Here is a 15,977-nt window from a genome sequence, read left to right as displayed (position 1 = left end):
ACCGCATTTATGCATCCGTCGATGTCTTACCTGAATGTCATAGTTACGATGTTGTGCCAGTATCTTTTTCAGACCATTGTTTAGTTAAATGTTGTTTTGGGATGGTAAAGAGAGGGAATTCTTTTTCGTGGGAAATGTGGAAATTCAATAATAAACTCTTGCAGGACGAACTGTATACCAGCACAGTAAAAGATGAAATTGCAAAAATAGGCCCCGGTAAAAATATGCACATATGGCAACAGTGGGAGCTGTGTAAAGAAACTATAAAAATTAAAGCAATAGAGAGGGCTTCCTGTATACGGTTTCAAGAAAAACAGAAAGAGACAGAGTTAAAGAAGCTGCTCCATAGGCTGCTTCAACAGGAATCTCTAGCGCCGGGGAAATGAACTGAAGATGTAAGGAAAACAAAGCAAAAACTAGAATTGATGGAAGAAGAACGGTATCGGGGAGCGTTAGTAAGGGCAAGGGCAGAAGACATAGCTGCAGGGGAGACGCCATCAAAACGAGCGCTAGGGTTGGAAAAGGCAAACGCTGTAAGAAACCACATCGACAAAATAGAATGGGGCGGTGTCTTGTCGGCGGACAACGACCACATAAAAGCAGCTTTCAACGAGCATTACCAAGCGCTCTTCGCTTCCCACGTGGTAGACACTATCACGTTTAAAGATAAGTTTCTGGCGGCGATGCCGCGTCTCGGTGATGACGTAAGAGAGAGATTAGAAATGGCTATCAGTGGCCGCATTTGTTTTTCCAGTCCCGGACTACTTGCTGGCAGGTCTCGGCTTCCGCTCGGACAGGAAAAGCGTCATGGTCACATGACCTACTTGCCATAGGCATGCCATAGGCTGCTTTCGAACTCGCCGCCAGAGCCGGGCTCCCCCTCGGTTACCGTATACATGGACGCTGTCATCTGCTAGCAGACGATGCAAGCCACGGCCACCACGACGCCGAAGCAACGCCGAAGCAACGCCGTGCGCTCGATCATGACACTGAGTCGATTTAAAGACTGTACTGTCAGCTTAGCGTAGGTGCATTACAGAACTCAGCTTCGGAGGTATGCTCGCCGCTACTGCTTGCGGCGAAGTTCGCAAAAAGTAGCCCAACTCGTTGCGGATAGGCAGATAGACGAAAGCCTTCGCAAAAATGTTGACAACAAGCTCTATAGCTGCTCCAGTATACGAGTGGTTCACCTGCGATGCTTTCAGGTAAGCGTACAGACAGCATGTCGCAAAACAAGCGAACGAGAACCTCTTGACGACACGAGCAAACAATACGCGCTCGCAGCTTCGAACGCGCGTCCGTGTGCGGTGGATTTCAAGAAAATAAACGAAGATGCAAGAACAAAAAGTATTGCGATGGCTCAGAGAGCAGCTACGGAGCTCATGTGAAGGTTTAACGCATGATATCGACCTCCAGGAACATGAAAAATACTCAAAATGCACACGGAGTCTAACTCAATATGGCTGCCAGCGCGGCGCGCAGCTATCGTCTGCTGCCTTCTCAGCAGCCCCAAGCAGCCCGCGGACTGCCATAGGCTAAAAACGAACGCGTTGCTATGGCGATGCAGGCAGGTAGGCGGAGCTTTCGGGCTGCCCGAGAAAAACAAATACCGGACTCGAGTCCGCAAGTAGTCCCGGACAGTCCGGGACTGAAAAACAAATGCGCCCAGTGAAGCCGAAGTGGAGCATGAAATCGCCAGTTTAAACCCCGGTAAATCGCCGGGACCAGATGGGCTCAGCGCGCGTTTTTACAAAGAATTCAAGCACGAAATTGCCCCTATTTTGAACGTGATATTTAACGCAGCCTACACAGTAAATGCACTGCCTCCGTCATATGGGTCATCCCATACGGTGCTCATTCCTAAAACGGATCAAATAGATAAATTGCGACTGGTTACAGCCTACAGACCCATAGCACTTACGAATGTTGAATATAAAATTTTTATGAAGGTTTTGGCTCGGAGGTTGCAGACGGTGATTAAGGATATAGCTGGCCAAACCAGACGTGTGGGATAAAAGGGAGGTCAATAATGTCCAATATTCATAAGATGCGAAGTGTGCTTGAGTGTTGTGATGACTCGAATGGTCGGGTGGCCATTCTCCAGGTCGACCTTGAGAAAGCTTTTGACTGTGTCGATCACGAAATTTTGTTTTCTATTTTGGACCATGCGAATGTTGGGTCAGTTATCCGCAAGGGCGTAGCCCTGGCGTACCGAAACTGCACGACGAGATTGATTGTAAATAAGAGTCTGGGGGCCCCCATTAGCGTGCAGCGTTCGGTGCGACAGGGCTGCCCTCACAGCCCTCTTTTGTTTTGTATATATATTGAGACATTGTGTATTAAAATATTGAACAATGATAACGTAAAAGGGTTTAAGTTACAAGCAGCCGAGGTGAAGCTGCTGGCTTACGCGGACGATGTTGCACTTTGTACGGTTGACCATGAGAGTATAACCGAGGCGGTCAAATGTGTCCGTGAGTTCTCTCAGGTTACCGGAAGCGGCACCCGGTGAACTGGGCCAAGTGCCTTGGGTTCTGGCATGGACGGTGGCCATCGCAGCCTGACCACTTTGCAAATGTGACGTGGGCGAAAACCCCAACCAAGTACTTAGGTGTCGAGCTTGATGGTTACCGCCAAAGCGAGCAATATTGGCAAGAGCAGACGAAAGCGCTAAGGGAGAAAGCGGAGAAGTGGAAAGGTGCCAACTTATCGATTTTCGCCAGGGCTACTGTATGTAACCTTTTTTTTATCAGTAAACTTTGGTTTGTTATGCAAGTTTTGCATTGTTCGCGTGTAAACATACAGAAGCTCCACAGGATTTTCGCTGTCTTTGTTTGGGCTGCAGAATGGAAACGCTGCAGCAGAACAAATTTATTCCGTCGGGTAAAAGACGGCGGCTTGGGACTTGGACACCTCTTTTTGCGGCAAGTGGTCAATCGGTTTTTGTTTTTCCGCGACGTTTCTGACCCTTTCTTGCGCACTGTCTGCCAAGTTAGGCTGCGGCGCCTACTGCCGGAGTTTGTTGTCTCCACCGAAGAAGTTACGTGTGGTATTTTCGGCTATTACAGAGAGGTCGTCGCAAGTCTTAGATTTCTTTCAGTGCGTTTTTCTAATGAATATTTGTCCTGTGTAAAACGGAAAAAGCTGTACCACGATTTATGTGACACTGTTTTACCACAACCTTTGTATAGAGTCTTATACAGTGGAGGCCCAGGCTCGGACGTCTTAAAGAGGGTAAAGAAAATGCAGGTGCCGCCAGGAGCTAAGACCTTTTTCTTTAAATTACACACCGGAACGTTGCCAGTAAAGAAATTTTTTGAGGAAAGGGATTTATTTTTACCTTGGGGTTCGCATTGTTTAATCTGTAAGCAGCCGGAAACAGTAGACCATGTTTTTTTACATTGTTGGGAAGGGGTTTATTTTTGGGATGTTTTGCAACGGACTATGAAGAAAGATTTCCCCCTAGATTCGCATGGCATTCGATATTTAAGCATTGATAATGACGACGGGGTTCCATTTGATTTAATTATGCTCCTGGGTCTCCACTGTATATGGCGCTCAAGAATGGCAGGCTATCACTGTGACAGGGAAGCACGCCCTGCCCGAATTTATTTCCGAGAGTGTATGGACTGGTTTGTCGCTATACAAAAAGCGGCTGCGGAACCTCCCGAGTGGCTCTCAAGGGTAGAGCCTTTGTTGTCCTTGCGGGAGTTTTAACGTGACGAAGCCAGCCTGATGCTGGCTGAGTATGACTTTCAGTGTGTTCATTGTCTTGTATTATTGCTTTTGTGATTTGCCTGTTCTTTTTCGTGCAGTGTTGTTTTCCAAAGCCAGGAAATAAAGAAAAAAAAATAGTATAGTGGCCAGTATCCCCGCCTGTCACGCGGGAGACCGGGGTTCGATTCCCCGACGGGGAGTTTCTTTTTTTCCCCCTTTAGCCTTCTGTGCCTTTAACTAAGCGACGGTGCGCGTCATTCTGCTTCCGGCAGCCGAGCTGAACGGATCGCAGGGTCATGGGCTCCAGCTGAGCAGCGATAGCGGCCTTTGACGGCCGCGGAAACAGGATCGATGACTGCGGTGATAAGGATTACCAGATTATTTTGCCGACACTGCCAACAGGACGTGTTGTTTTCAACACCGTTTTTCTTCACGGTGACGTGCGAGCGAGGCCGTTCCGGGTCGAGGATTTCCGAGACGCCCTGGCCGAGACCGGTATGCTCCCCGACGTGGTCGCGTTGGGGGCGTACCAAATCAACCACGTGTGGGCGGTTACCCTGCGGAACACGGAGGCAGCAAACAAGTTGCTCGCCTTCAACGAGCTGCAAGTTAAGAAACGCCGCTGCCTCATTATCGACCCGGAAGACCAGCAGGTAAAGCTGCGGCTACACTGGATGCTTCACGGTGTGGCCGACGACGACATTCGGACGGCATTCGCGGCGTTTGGCAAAGTGACCGACGTTACGCGTGAGCGGTGGCGGATACAAGGCGTCAATGACAAGAGCTCAACGACAAGAACGGTCCTACTGAAGTTGAAGCCCGGCTTGAAAGTGGATGACCTGCCACACCAGGTACGTGTCGCCGGAGAGTTGGCTCTTGTCGTAGCGCCTGGGCGTCCAATGCAGTGCTTGCGCTGCCATGGTACAGGCCACGTGCGGCGTGAATGCAAGGTTCCCCGCTGTACGAAATGCCGGCGGTACGGCCACGCGGATAATGAGTGTGTCCGCACTTATGCGGTGGCTACGGGCGGGGCGTCGAAAGACGACTCTGCGGAACTCCTGATGGATGTAGTCGAGGCTGAAGAATCTGCGAAAGGCATAGAGGAACCCGAAACGCAAGCAGGATCGACGGGCTCTTCGATGCCGGACGCAAGCCGATGCCGGACGCAGCAAGCCGCTGCCGGACGCAGCGATGCCGGACGCAAGCCTGAGGAGGCAGAACCTACTAGAAAGGAGACGGAGGCGTCGAGCGGTGAAGTAAGCGTGCCAGCGTTCCAAGAAACCGAGCCAGCGACTCTGACCGAGGAGAACCTTGACCAGAGCGGCGCCCGCACGACCGGCGTCCCTGCCCCAGCGAAGCGGCCACACGCCCAGACCGGAACCGAAGACGACAAGGCGGAAGCCCCCAGCGTCGAAGAGCCGCCGGCAAAAACGACCCAAGGAAGGCGGTCGTCCATCCGGACACGATCAAATGTGTCGACGGAGAGGAGAGCCCTTGACAAGCCGCCCCCGCTGCCAGGCCTGGCACCAGCACCGGATGGCTCCGGTGTCAACGATGTCGTCTAGCCAAGCGCTAGACGTGAAGGGTAAGCACCATGTTCCCGGCCTCTTTCTTCTGCATTACAATGGCTCATGCGTTCCCCATGAAAGTCGGTACACTTAATGTCAGGGGACTGGCAAGTAAGAAGAAGCAGAGCCAGGTGTACCGCCTTTTAATTGAGCACGACATTGACGTCCAGGCAGTGCAGGAAACGAAAATTGACGGGGAAGAGGAGACCGGGAGCATGGTGAGACGTTTCACGTCTAGGTTTTTTGCAGTTGTCGCCCACGCTGTAGGAACGTCTGCGGGTTGTGTCATCTTTGTAAAGAATGTACCGGGACTTGAGGTTCAGGCATATACGGCGTGTCCTTCGGGTCGATTTGTTTTGGTTGACCTCCTGTACGACAAAACATATTGGCGCATCATTTGTGTGTACGCCCCAAATGCGGTGGATGAGAGGACAGCGTTTTTTCAACGCGTACAAAAGCACTTCAGTTGTGAGAAATGCCTGATCGTAATGGGTGACTTCAATTGCGTCCTGAGGAGCTGTGACAAAACCAGTGCAAGGGCATTTAGGGACAGAAGCACTGAAGTACTCTCAGAAATTATAGACACGTGCAACCTCGATGATGTGGCCGAATGTTTAGAAGGCGAGCGTTGTGTGAGACTCACCCATTTTCAACGGTCAAGCCATGCACGGCTAGATCGCATTTATGTGTCACCGAACGTTATTTCAAAATGCAGTAGCTACAATGCAGTACCGGTATCATTTTCGGATCATTGTTTAGTGAAGTGTGGGATAGGGACAAAGAAACGAGGAAATCAGTTTTCTTGGGAGATGTGGAAATTAAATAATAAGCTCATTACAGACGACATCTTTAGCAGGAAAGTAAACGAAGAAATCAGTAAATTAAAGCCGAGCGGGGAACTGAAAGTATGGCAGCAGTGGGAACTGTGCAAACAACAAATAAAAATAGCAGCAATCGAAAGGTCAAGTTGCATACGACAAGAGGAGAAGCGTGAGGAGGCCAATTTGAGATCTTTACTAGCCCTTTAATGGATGATGGGACACATAGGTCCCACTTTACGCGCTGGCTTTGTTTTTACATTGAACGCGAAAGCAATATCCAATTCGGCGTTGAGTGGTGTGGCTCCCTCTATGAGGCTTTAAAGAAAACATTCAGTGCAGTTTTCAGCGCTTACCAACAGGTGGAGCCACAAAATGCTTTGGTTCAGTTTGTTTGTTTTTTTGGTCCAACTTTGTCTTTTTTGCGTGTTTTGGAAGCAGCCTGAGTTGCATTGATATGCCTGGTAAGTGAATTTACCTGTTTCTTGCACTTCAGCAACGTTCAGAGAAAAAGCAGAGAGTATAAGTTGATGTTTTCTGGCAAAAATAACTTCGTATGAAGGAATCTTGCTGCAGTTGCGCGTTTTGACGCCTATAGTGTTAGGGATAGCGAGTCTAGTGCGTGCGCAAACTTGACGCTGGAGCTGAATACTGAGATTTATTTGTTTTTTTTGTGTGTAGGAGAACGAAAATACCTGAGCCCTGAGGAAGCGTTGGAGCTGTATTTTAGTTTACCGGACAAATCGAACGACAGCGCCGATGAGTACTGCGATAGTTCGGACGAGGAGGACTTAGTGCTTGGAAGCGATGAGAGCAGCGAAGAGGACGAGGTTTCGCCACTACCAGCAGTTCCCTCTACAAGCAAGTGTAAAGGAGTTGCGCGCAAGCCGTACTCAGGAAAAAGGAAAACACATAAAAAGACCAAGAAGCCTCCTGAAGTGTTAGATGACGATATTACAGCCAGCCAGTGGGACATGTCAAAATTCATTGCGACAATTCCGACAAATCACAATGCGCTTGGATCCCAAAAGATCTTGGAAGGAAGCACTGCCCTTGAAGCATTCGTGCTGTATTTCGATGACGACGTGATCAAACATATCGTTGATCAAACAAACTTGTATGCAGCACAAACCAGCCGCAAAGGATGGACGACACTCACGTGCTTGGAGTTTCGTGCTTACCTTGGTGTCCTGTTTTTGATGAGTGTGAATCGCATGCACCACCTGCAAATGTACTGGTGCTCAGACAGCTTATTTCATGTGAAAGAAATCGCACAAGTCATGACGTACAAACGGTTTCAAATGATAACAAACTGTCTCCATCTCAATGACAATGAAAAAATGCCGGATTACGGCTCTAAAGAATTTGACCGCTCTTACAAAGTTCGGCCATTGATAGACATGATGAACGAGAGATTTCAGGCTCACTACTCGCCATCCAGTCACCTCGCTGTCGATGAAAGCATGATTCTCTTCAAAGGCCGTTCAAGCATGAAACAGTACATGCCAATGAAACCAAAAATCAAGAGAGGTTACAAAGTGTGGTCTCTAGCGGATTCTGAGACGGGCTATCTCCTCAAGTTCCAGCTGTATGAAGGTAAGAGTGCGCAGAAGCCAGAAGACAGAACATTGGGCGAACACGTTGTCCTGACTCTGGCCGATGGAACCGTCCCTGCTGGCTCGCAGTTATTTTTTGACAATTTCTTCAGCTCTACCAAGCTGCTTCAAGAGCTGCGAGAGAAAGATATTCTTGCTTGTGGCACATTTCGTGTGAACAAGAGGGATCTACCCCCCGAAGTCAAAGTTGACAACAAGTTGGAGCGAGGCTCCTACATTTGGAGAAAGAAGGCTGATGTGGTAGCCTACCAGTGGCGAGACTCTAAAAATGTGCACATCTTGTCTAATTATCATGACCCAGAAAGTGTTGTGGCAGTCCAGCGAACCCTTCAAAACGGGAAGAAAAAGGCAGTGGAATGTCCATGTGTTGTGAAAGAATACAACACATGGATGGGTGGGGTGGATAAATTCGACCAGAAAAGGAATGCCTATCCAGCAGACCGCCGTTCAAAGCGCTGGTGGAGCCGTATTTTTTACTTCATCTTGGACGCAGCAGCTGTCAATGCTTTCATTCAAATTTCCTCCATGAGTCCTGTCACCTATTTGCAGTTCCGCCTGATGCTTGGGCGTCAACTGGTAGCCCAAAACACCTTTCGAAAATCAAGACACTCTGAAAGCGCACTACAACAAAAAAGGCAAGAAGAATGGACGCGCAATGAGTGGTGTTCCTGATGAGCTGCGATTTGCCGGAAATGGCCACCACCCTGTCCTCACTGGGAAACGACTGCGGTGCCGGTGGTGCTCTACAAAGCAGAAGGAAGTGCGCACCAAATACCTTTGCAAAATGTGCAACGTACCACTTTGCGTCACTTGCTTTGGCCCGTTTCACTGCCGCTGACAACTTGCCTGGGGTGGATGGTGGGACATACCCTGTCCCACATGATGAATACACCCTATGTGGTTGGTGGGACATACGCTGTCCCACTTTTTTCTCGTTTGTGAAGAGACAGTTTCCACTCATTTTTTTTTGTTAATAATAAACCTGTCCCAGAAAGTTTCTGGTGATGAAAAAAAGTATCTAAATAAGTTTTCCTCCTTGCATCCATCAAAGGGCTAGCTAGACTTCTCGAAAGAGAAAGCGAAGAGCCTGGCAAATGGATGGATGACATTAGGAAAATAAAAAATAAGATTGAACTCTTTGACGAAGAACGCTATCGTGGCGCACTGGTGCGGGCTAGGGCGCAAGATATAGCTGATGGGGAGACACCTTCAAAACGAGCGCTAGGAATGGAAAAAACGCATGCTCAACGAAACCACATTGAACAGATTGAATGGGGCGGGGCGTTATCTGGAGAAAGCGGGCATATCCAGCAGGCATTTCTTGAATATTATCAGGCGCTGTTTGCAAAGCAAGAAGTGGATGTGAGCGCATTCAAGGAAAAGTTTCTTGGCGCTTTGCCGCGATTAGATGACGAACAGAAAGAAAGGCTGCAGCTGTCGATAACTGCGTCGGAGGTCGAGCAAGGGATAGAAAATTTGAACCTGGGAAAATCTCCGGGACCTGATGGGTTAAGTGCCGCTTTTTACAAAGCATATAAACGCGAAATAGTGCCAGTACTGACAGCAGTTTTTAACGAAGCCTATAAAGAAAATGAATTGCCCCCGTCTTATGGTAAATCCCATACAGTGCTAATCCCTAAATCCGATGACGCAGAAAAGTTAAAGCAGGTCACAGCATATCGTCCTATCGCCCTCACAAACGTGGATTATAAAGTTTTCATGAAGATTTTAGCCTGTAGACTACAGTCAGTAATTCAGGATATAGTCGGTCCCCACCAGACGTGTGGGATCAAGGGACGCTCTATTGTTTCCAATATTCATAAAGCGAGGTGTGTGCTGGAATGTTGTGATTACACAAATAGCTGTGTAGCCATCCTTCAGCTAGATCTTGAGAAGGCATTCGATTGTGTTTCGCACGATATCCTGTTCTGCATACTCGACCATGTGAATTTAGGGTCCATTATTTGTGAGGGAGTGGCCTTGGCGTACCGGAGCTGCACGACAAGATTAATTGTAAATAAGAGTTTGGGGGCCCCCATTAGCCTGCAGCGTTCGGTGCGCCAGGGTTGTCCCCTCAGCCCTCTTCTATTCTGCATTTACATTGAAGCGTTGTGTTTGAATATCATGGAAAGTGAAAAAATTCGAGGATTCCAGCTACAGGCAGCAGAAGTTAAGCTGCTGGCTTATGCGGATGATGTCGCGGTGTTCACAGTGAACCGGGAGGGTATAACCGAGGCCGTGGCATGCGTAAAAGAATTCACCAAGATCACCGGTAGTAAAGTGAATTGGTCAAAGTCCCTGGGGCTTTGGCACGGAGAATGGCCAACGAAGCCCGGCAATTTTGCAAACGTGTCCTGGGTGACGACCCCAGTAAAGTACTTAGGCGTTCCACTGGACGGTTATCGCGATAGCGATTCGTACTGGAAAGCACAGACGCAAGCCACGCGTGAAAAGGTGGAAAGGTGGAAAGGGCGACACCTTTCAATTTTCGCAAGGGCCACAGTGTGCAATCTGTTTTTTATGTCTAGGCTGTGGTACGTGATGCAAGTGTTGCATTGTGCAAGGATGAACGTACAGAGACTGCACCGGATCTTTGCCGTTTTTGTGTGGGCTTCGGACTGGGAACGCTGTAGCCGGACCAATTTGTTTAGGCGGGTGAAGGATGGCGGCCTGAGTCTGGGACACTTATTTCTGCGGCAGATTGTAAGCAGATTTTGTTTTGTGCGCGATGTAAGCGATCCGTTTTTGCGCACTGTGTGCCAATTAAAGCTCGGAAATGCACTGCCGGACTTTGTTGTCACAACCGAAAGGTTCTCGGGACGTATTTTTGGTTACTTTAGAGAGGTTGTCGTGAGTGTTCGATTCCTGTCTGTTCGATTTTCGTATGAATATTTATCTTCTGTTAGCAGGAAGAAGTTGTATAAAGATTTGTGCGATGTAGTTCTTCCACAACCTATGTACAGGGCCTTATACAATGGAGGCCAGGGACGCGACGTACTTAAGCGTGTGAAGGCGATGCAGGTGCCGCCAAGTGCAAAAACTTTTTTCTTTAAATTACATACCGGAACACTACCAGTAAAGGAATTCTTGGAAAGGAAGCAGTTATTTCTACCTTGGGGATCACATTGTTTAATTTGTAAACAACCAGAAACAATAGACCACGTTTTTTTGCACTGTTGGGAGGGGGTATACTTTTGGGACATTTTGCAACGGACTTTAAAAAAGGAATTTCCGCTCGACGCTCATGGTATTCGGTACTTGCCTGTAGAGAGTGAGGATGGGACACCATTCGACCTCATTATGCTAATGGGCCTCCATTGTATTTGGCGCTCCAGAATGGCAGGATATCATTGCGATCCTGATGCACGGCCAGCACGGATCTAATTTCGGGAGTGCATGCATAAGTATATTGAAGTTCAGAAACTTGCTCCTGAAGCTCCCGAGTGGCTCGAAAGAGTCGAGCCTTTGGTGACGCTTAAGGAGTTTTAATATGATGAAGCCACGCACCCCCGGGCGGATAGTGTTGTTAATTATTGCTCATTGCGCTCTGTAAGTGTATTTGTGTACTGTGGTTCTTGCCGAAGTCAGGCAATAAATAAAAAAAAAGCGACGGTGCGCGTGTGCTTCTGCCACCTCGTTAGTATAGTGGCCAGTATCCCCGCCTGTCACGCGGGAGACCGGGGTTCGATTCCCCGACGGGGAGTTTCTTTTTTTTCCCCTTTAGCCTTCTGTGCCTTTAACTAAGCGGCGGTGCGCGTGTGCTTCTGCCTCCTCGTTAGTATAGTGGCATTCTACTTCCGGCCACTGGCGTGTACGGACGCAGGATCATGAGCTCCCACGGAGCGGCGATAGCGGCCGTCGATGGCCGCGGAAACAGGATTGAAGATAAGGACAGGAGTACGAAATCGTTTTGCCTACGTTGCCTACCGGTCGTGTTGTTCTAAACACCGTGTTTTTGCACGGCGACGTGCGAGTTAGGCCCTACAGGGTCGAGGATTTCCGCGACGCCCTCGCCAACGCTGGTGCGCTCCCCGACGTTGTGGCGTTGGGGGCGTATCAGGTAAACCACGTTTGGGCGGTTACGCTCAACAGCACCGAGGCAACGAAGAAGTTGGCAGCGTTAAAGAAACTGGATGTCAAAGGACGGCGCTGCATTATCATCGATCCTGCCGACCAACAGGTGAAACTACGGCTGCACTGGATGCTGCACGGTGTAGCCGACGACGACATTCGGTCGGCTCTTGCGGCTTTTGGGAATGTAACGGAGGTGACCCGGGAGCGTTGGCGTGTTTCAGGCGTCAAGGAGAAGGGGTCTACAACCAGGACTGTTCTCCTGAAGCTGAAACCCGGTATGAAGGTTGACGACCTGCCACACCAGTTACGCGTCGCCGGCGAGCTGGCCCTTGTTGTGGTGCCTGGGCGGCCTATGCAGTGCTTACGGTGCCGCGGCACGGGTCACGTTCGACGTGAATGCAAGGTACCCCGGTGCTCCAAATGCAGGCGTTATGGCCATGGTGACAGCGAGTGTGTTCGCACATACGCGGTGGCTACCGGTGCGGTATCGAGAGACGACACGGCAGAACTTCTCATGGACGTCGTCGAGGCGGAGGAGGCGGCGAAAGGAGCCGTGGAAGATGGCAAGGCTGCCGGGACGACCGACGCATCAGGGCCTCCCAGCGGAGACATTAGTGGACCCGGCAACCAAAGGAAGCCACTCGAAGAGGAAGAATTACCTTCGAGTCAGGCGAGCACGTCGGCAGACGGGCAGAACGTCTTGGCAACTAAGGACGCCGAGCCAATGATCAGCGAGGAACAGCAGGACCAGAGCTCCGCCCGTGCAGTGAGCGGCACCGCCCCAGCCAAGCGCCCTCATGGCCTGACCGACAACGAAGGGGACAAGGCGGCAGCTCTCAGTGGTGAGGAGCCGCCAGCAAAAACTGCTCAATCCCGACGGTCATCTTTCAGACCGAAACCCAACGTTTTGGCGGACAAGCGTGCCGGCGATAAGGCAGCCCCGTGGCAAGGTCAGGGGCCTGCACCGGATGGCTCCGGTGGCAACGACGGCGTCTAGCCATGTGCTAGACGGGTGGGGTAAGCACCATGCTTTTGGCCTCTTCACTATTTGCGACAATGGCTTCTGTAACCCCGTTGAAAGTAGCCACACTCAATGTTAGGGGCTTGGCAGGAAAGAAAAAGCAAAGCCAAGTTTACCGGCTTTTAACAGAGCACGATATTGACTTACTGGCCGTGCAGGAGACAAAAGTAGAAGGGGAAGAAGAGACCGGGAGCATGGTGCGACGTTTCACGTCTAGATTCTACGCTGTAGTGAGTCATGCGATAGGTACATCTGCTGGCAGCGTCCTTTTTGTAAAGAAGTTGCCGGGTCTTGTCGTGCAAGCTCATTTCTCGTGTCCGTCAGGTCGCTGTGTCGCTATCGATTTTACATTGAAGAACATTGAGTGGCGAATTGTCTGTGTGTACGCACCAAATGTTACGGACGAAAGGGCTGCGTTTTTTCAAAGTGTTGAACAGCGTCTTTGTTCCGAGAAACAGCTTATCATCATGGGCGACTTCAACTGCGTCCTAAGTGGCTGCGATAAGACCAGTGCAAGGGTGTTCAGGGACGCGAGTACGAAGATACTGTCGCAAATCATAGATAAATGGAACCTTGAGGATGTGGCAGAGTGTTTGCAAGGCGCGTGCGGCGTGAAGTACACACACTTTCAGAGGACAAGCCATGCTCGGCTTGACCGCATTTATGTATCGCTGGATGTGATTCCAAAATGTAACAGTTACCATGTAGTGCCGGTGGCTTTTTCGGACCACTGTTTAGTAGTATGTGGGATAGGATTGAAAAAACGGGGCAGCGCTTTTAGTTGGGATATGTGGAAAATAAATAACAAGCTAATTAAGGACGATGAATTTAGCTGTGCAGTAATTGAAGAAATAAGCAAAATAGAGCCTAGTAGTGAACTGAGAATATGGCAACAGTGGGAACTTTGCAAAGAACAGGTTAAAATCAAAGCAGTCGAACGATCTAGTGCCATTGCGTACGAAGAGAATCTAAACGAACGCAATCTAAGATGTATGCTTGCAAAACTGCTAGAAAAGGAAAGTGAAGCGCCAGGTAAATGGATCGATGACATTAGGAAAATAAAGCAGAAAATCCAACTAATAGAAGAGGACCGTTATCGTGGAGCATTGGTGCGGGCCAGAGCGGAAGATATAGCAGCAGGGGAGACGCCGTCGAAACGAGCGTTGGGAATTGAAAAGGCTCATGCTCGGCGAAATCACATTGAAAGCATAGAATGGGGTGGCATCTTATCAGACGAAAGCGAACATATACAGCGTGCGTTTTTTGAGTACTATGAGGCGCTCTTCGCATTACAGGATGCAGACATAAATACGTTTAAGAACAGGTTTCTTGGGGCACTGCCGCGACTCAGCGACGAGCAGAAAGACGTTTTAGAGCTGGCAATAACCGAATCAGAGGTAGAAATGGCAATAGACAATTTAAATTCTGGGAGGTCACCAGGACCAGACGGGTTGAGCGCGGCGTTTTACAAATCATTTAAGAGCAGAATCGCGCCAGTGTTGAAGACGGTCTTTAATGAAGCTTACGACGTACGTGAATTGCCTCCGTCTTATGGTAAATCGCATACTGTCCTAATTCCGAAAACGGATGAAGCTGACAAGTTACGACACGTAACAGGGTACAGGCCAATTGCTCTCACAAATGTCGATTATAAAATTTATATGAAGGTGTTGGCGCAAAGGTTACAGAGTGTAATCCAGGAAATTGTTGGCCCCCACCAAACGTGCGGGATAAAAGGCCGGTCTATTCTTTCTAACATACACAAGGCAAGATGTGTGCTCGAGTGCTGTGATTTTACAAATAGTCGCGTTGCCATCTTGCAGCTTGATCTCGAAAAGGCGTTCGACTGTGTCGCGCATAAAATTTTGCTGTGCATACTTGATTATGTGAATGTTGGGTATGTTATCCGGGAGGGAGTCGCCTTGGCGTATCGGAACTGTACGACGAGATTGATTGTTAACCAGAGTCTGGGGGCCCCCATTCGTGTGCAGCGTTCGGTACGTCAAGGCTGCCCCCTCAGCCCTCTTCTGTTTGCTATCTACATCGAGACTTTGTGTTTAGACATCATCGAAAACGAGAGAATAACTGGTTTTCGGCTGCAAGCTGCGGAGGTGAAGCTGCTGGCATATGCGGATGATTTAGCGGTTTTTTCCGTTAATCGAGAAGGTGTAACAGAGGCCGTTGAATGTGTCGCTGAATTCTGCAAAACCTCTGGCAACAGAGTGAACTGGTCTAAGTCAGTGGGGCTCTGGCACGGAGCATGGCAAACGACGATGGACCACTTTGCAAACGTACCCTGGGTGAAGACCCCAACGAAGTACCTTGGAGTACCGCTAGAAAGCTATCGCGATAGCGAAACATATTGAAGAGTGCAGACCCAGGATGCGCGTGAGAAGGCGGAAAGATGGAAAGGAACAGGCTTATCAGTTTTCGCTAGAGCCACCGTGTGCAACCTTTTCTTTATCAGTAAGGTGTGGTATGCGATGCAAGTGTTGCATTGTGGAAGAATGAGCATACAAAAGCTACATCGAATTTTTTCTGTTTTTGTGTGGGCTGCACAATGGGAAAGGTGCAGCCGGACGAATTTGTTTAGAAAAGTGAAGGATGGTGGAGTGGGTCTGGGACACCTTTTCTTGCGGCAGATTGTTAACAGATTTATGTTTCTGCGTGATGTCAATGATCCGTTTTTGCGCACCGTGTGCCAAGTAAGGCTGGGGCGCGCGCTGCCTGACTTTGTTGTTGCAACCGAAACCCTATCGGGCGGAATTTCTGGGTACTTCAGAGAAGTTGTCGCAAGTGTCCGATTTCTCTCAACGAGGTTTTCCAACGAATATTTATCTACAGTGAACAAGCAAAAATTGTATAAGGATTTATGTGAAGTTGTCTTGCCGGAACCCATGTATAGAGCCTTGTACAGTGGAGGCCCTGGAAGGAATGTGTTAAAGAGGGTAAAGGGAATGCACGTCGACCCAGGGGTTAAAACTTTTTTTTTCAAGTTGCACACAGGAACGTTATCAGTCAAAATGTTTTTACAGGATAAGGGCTTATTTCTTCCGTGGGGTCATCACTGCCTTATCTGCAAGCAACCAGAAACGATAGATCACGTTTTTCTGCATTGTTGGGAAGGGGTTTACTTTTGGGACGTACTTCAAAGGACTATAAG

At 49.1% G+C, this 15,977-nt stretch overlaps 1 protein-coding gene and 1 pseudogene across 1 annotated transcript; both read left to right on the top strand.

Moving 5' to 3' along the window:
• The first annotated feature begins 4,036 nt into the window (after positions 1-4,036).
• Positions 4,037-5,412, top strand: LOC149337452 (uncharacterized). Its single transcript, XM_089554886.1, has 2 exons — positions 4,037-5,302; positions 5,386-5,412. The coding sequence occupies exon 1, from the start codon at positions 4,215-4,217 to the stop codon at positions 5,280-5,282; it is 1,068 nt and encodes a 355-aa protein (XP_089411012.1). The 5' UTR covers positions 4,037-4,214; the 3' UTR covers positions 5,283-5,302; positions 5,386-5,412.
• A 6,575-nt stretch (positions 5,413-11,987) lies between these two features.
• On the top strand, positions 11,988-12,893 carry LOC149337451 (uncharacterized; annotated as a pseudogene).
• The last annotated feature ends 3,084 nt before the right edge of the window (positions 12,894-15,977 follow it).

This window comes from Amblyomma mixtum, chromosome 7, assembly GCF_055824585.1.
Source record: "Amblyomma mixtum isolate Tamu chromosome 7, ASM5582458v1, whole genome shotgun sequence".
NCBI lineage: Eukaryota > Metazoa > Arthropoda > Arachnida > Ixodida > Ixodidae > Amblyomma > Amblyomma mixtum.
This window is presented reverse-complemented; position numbering and strand designations above follow the sequence as displayed.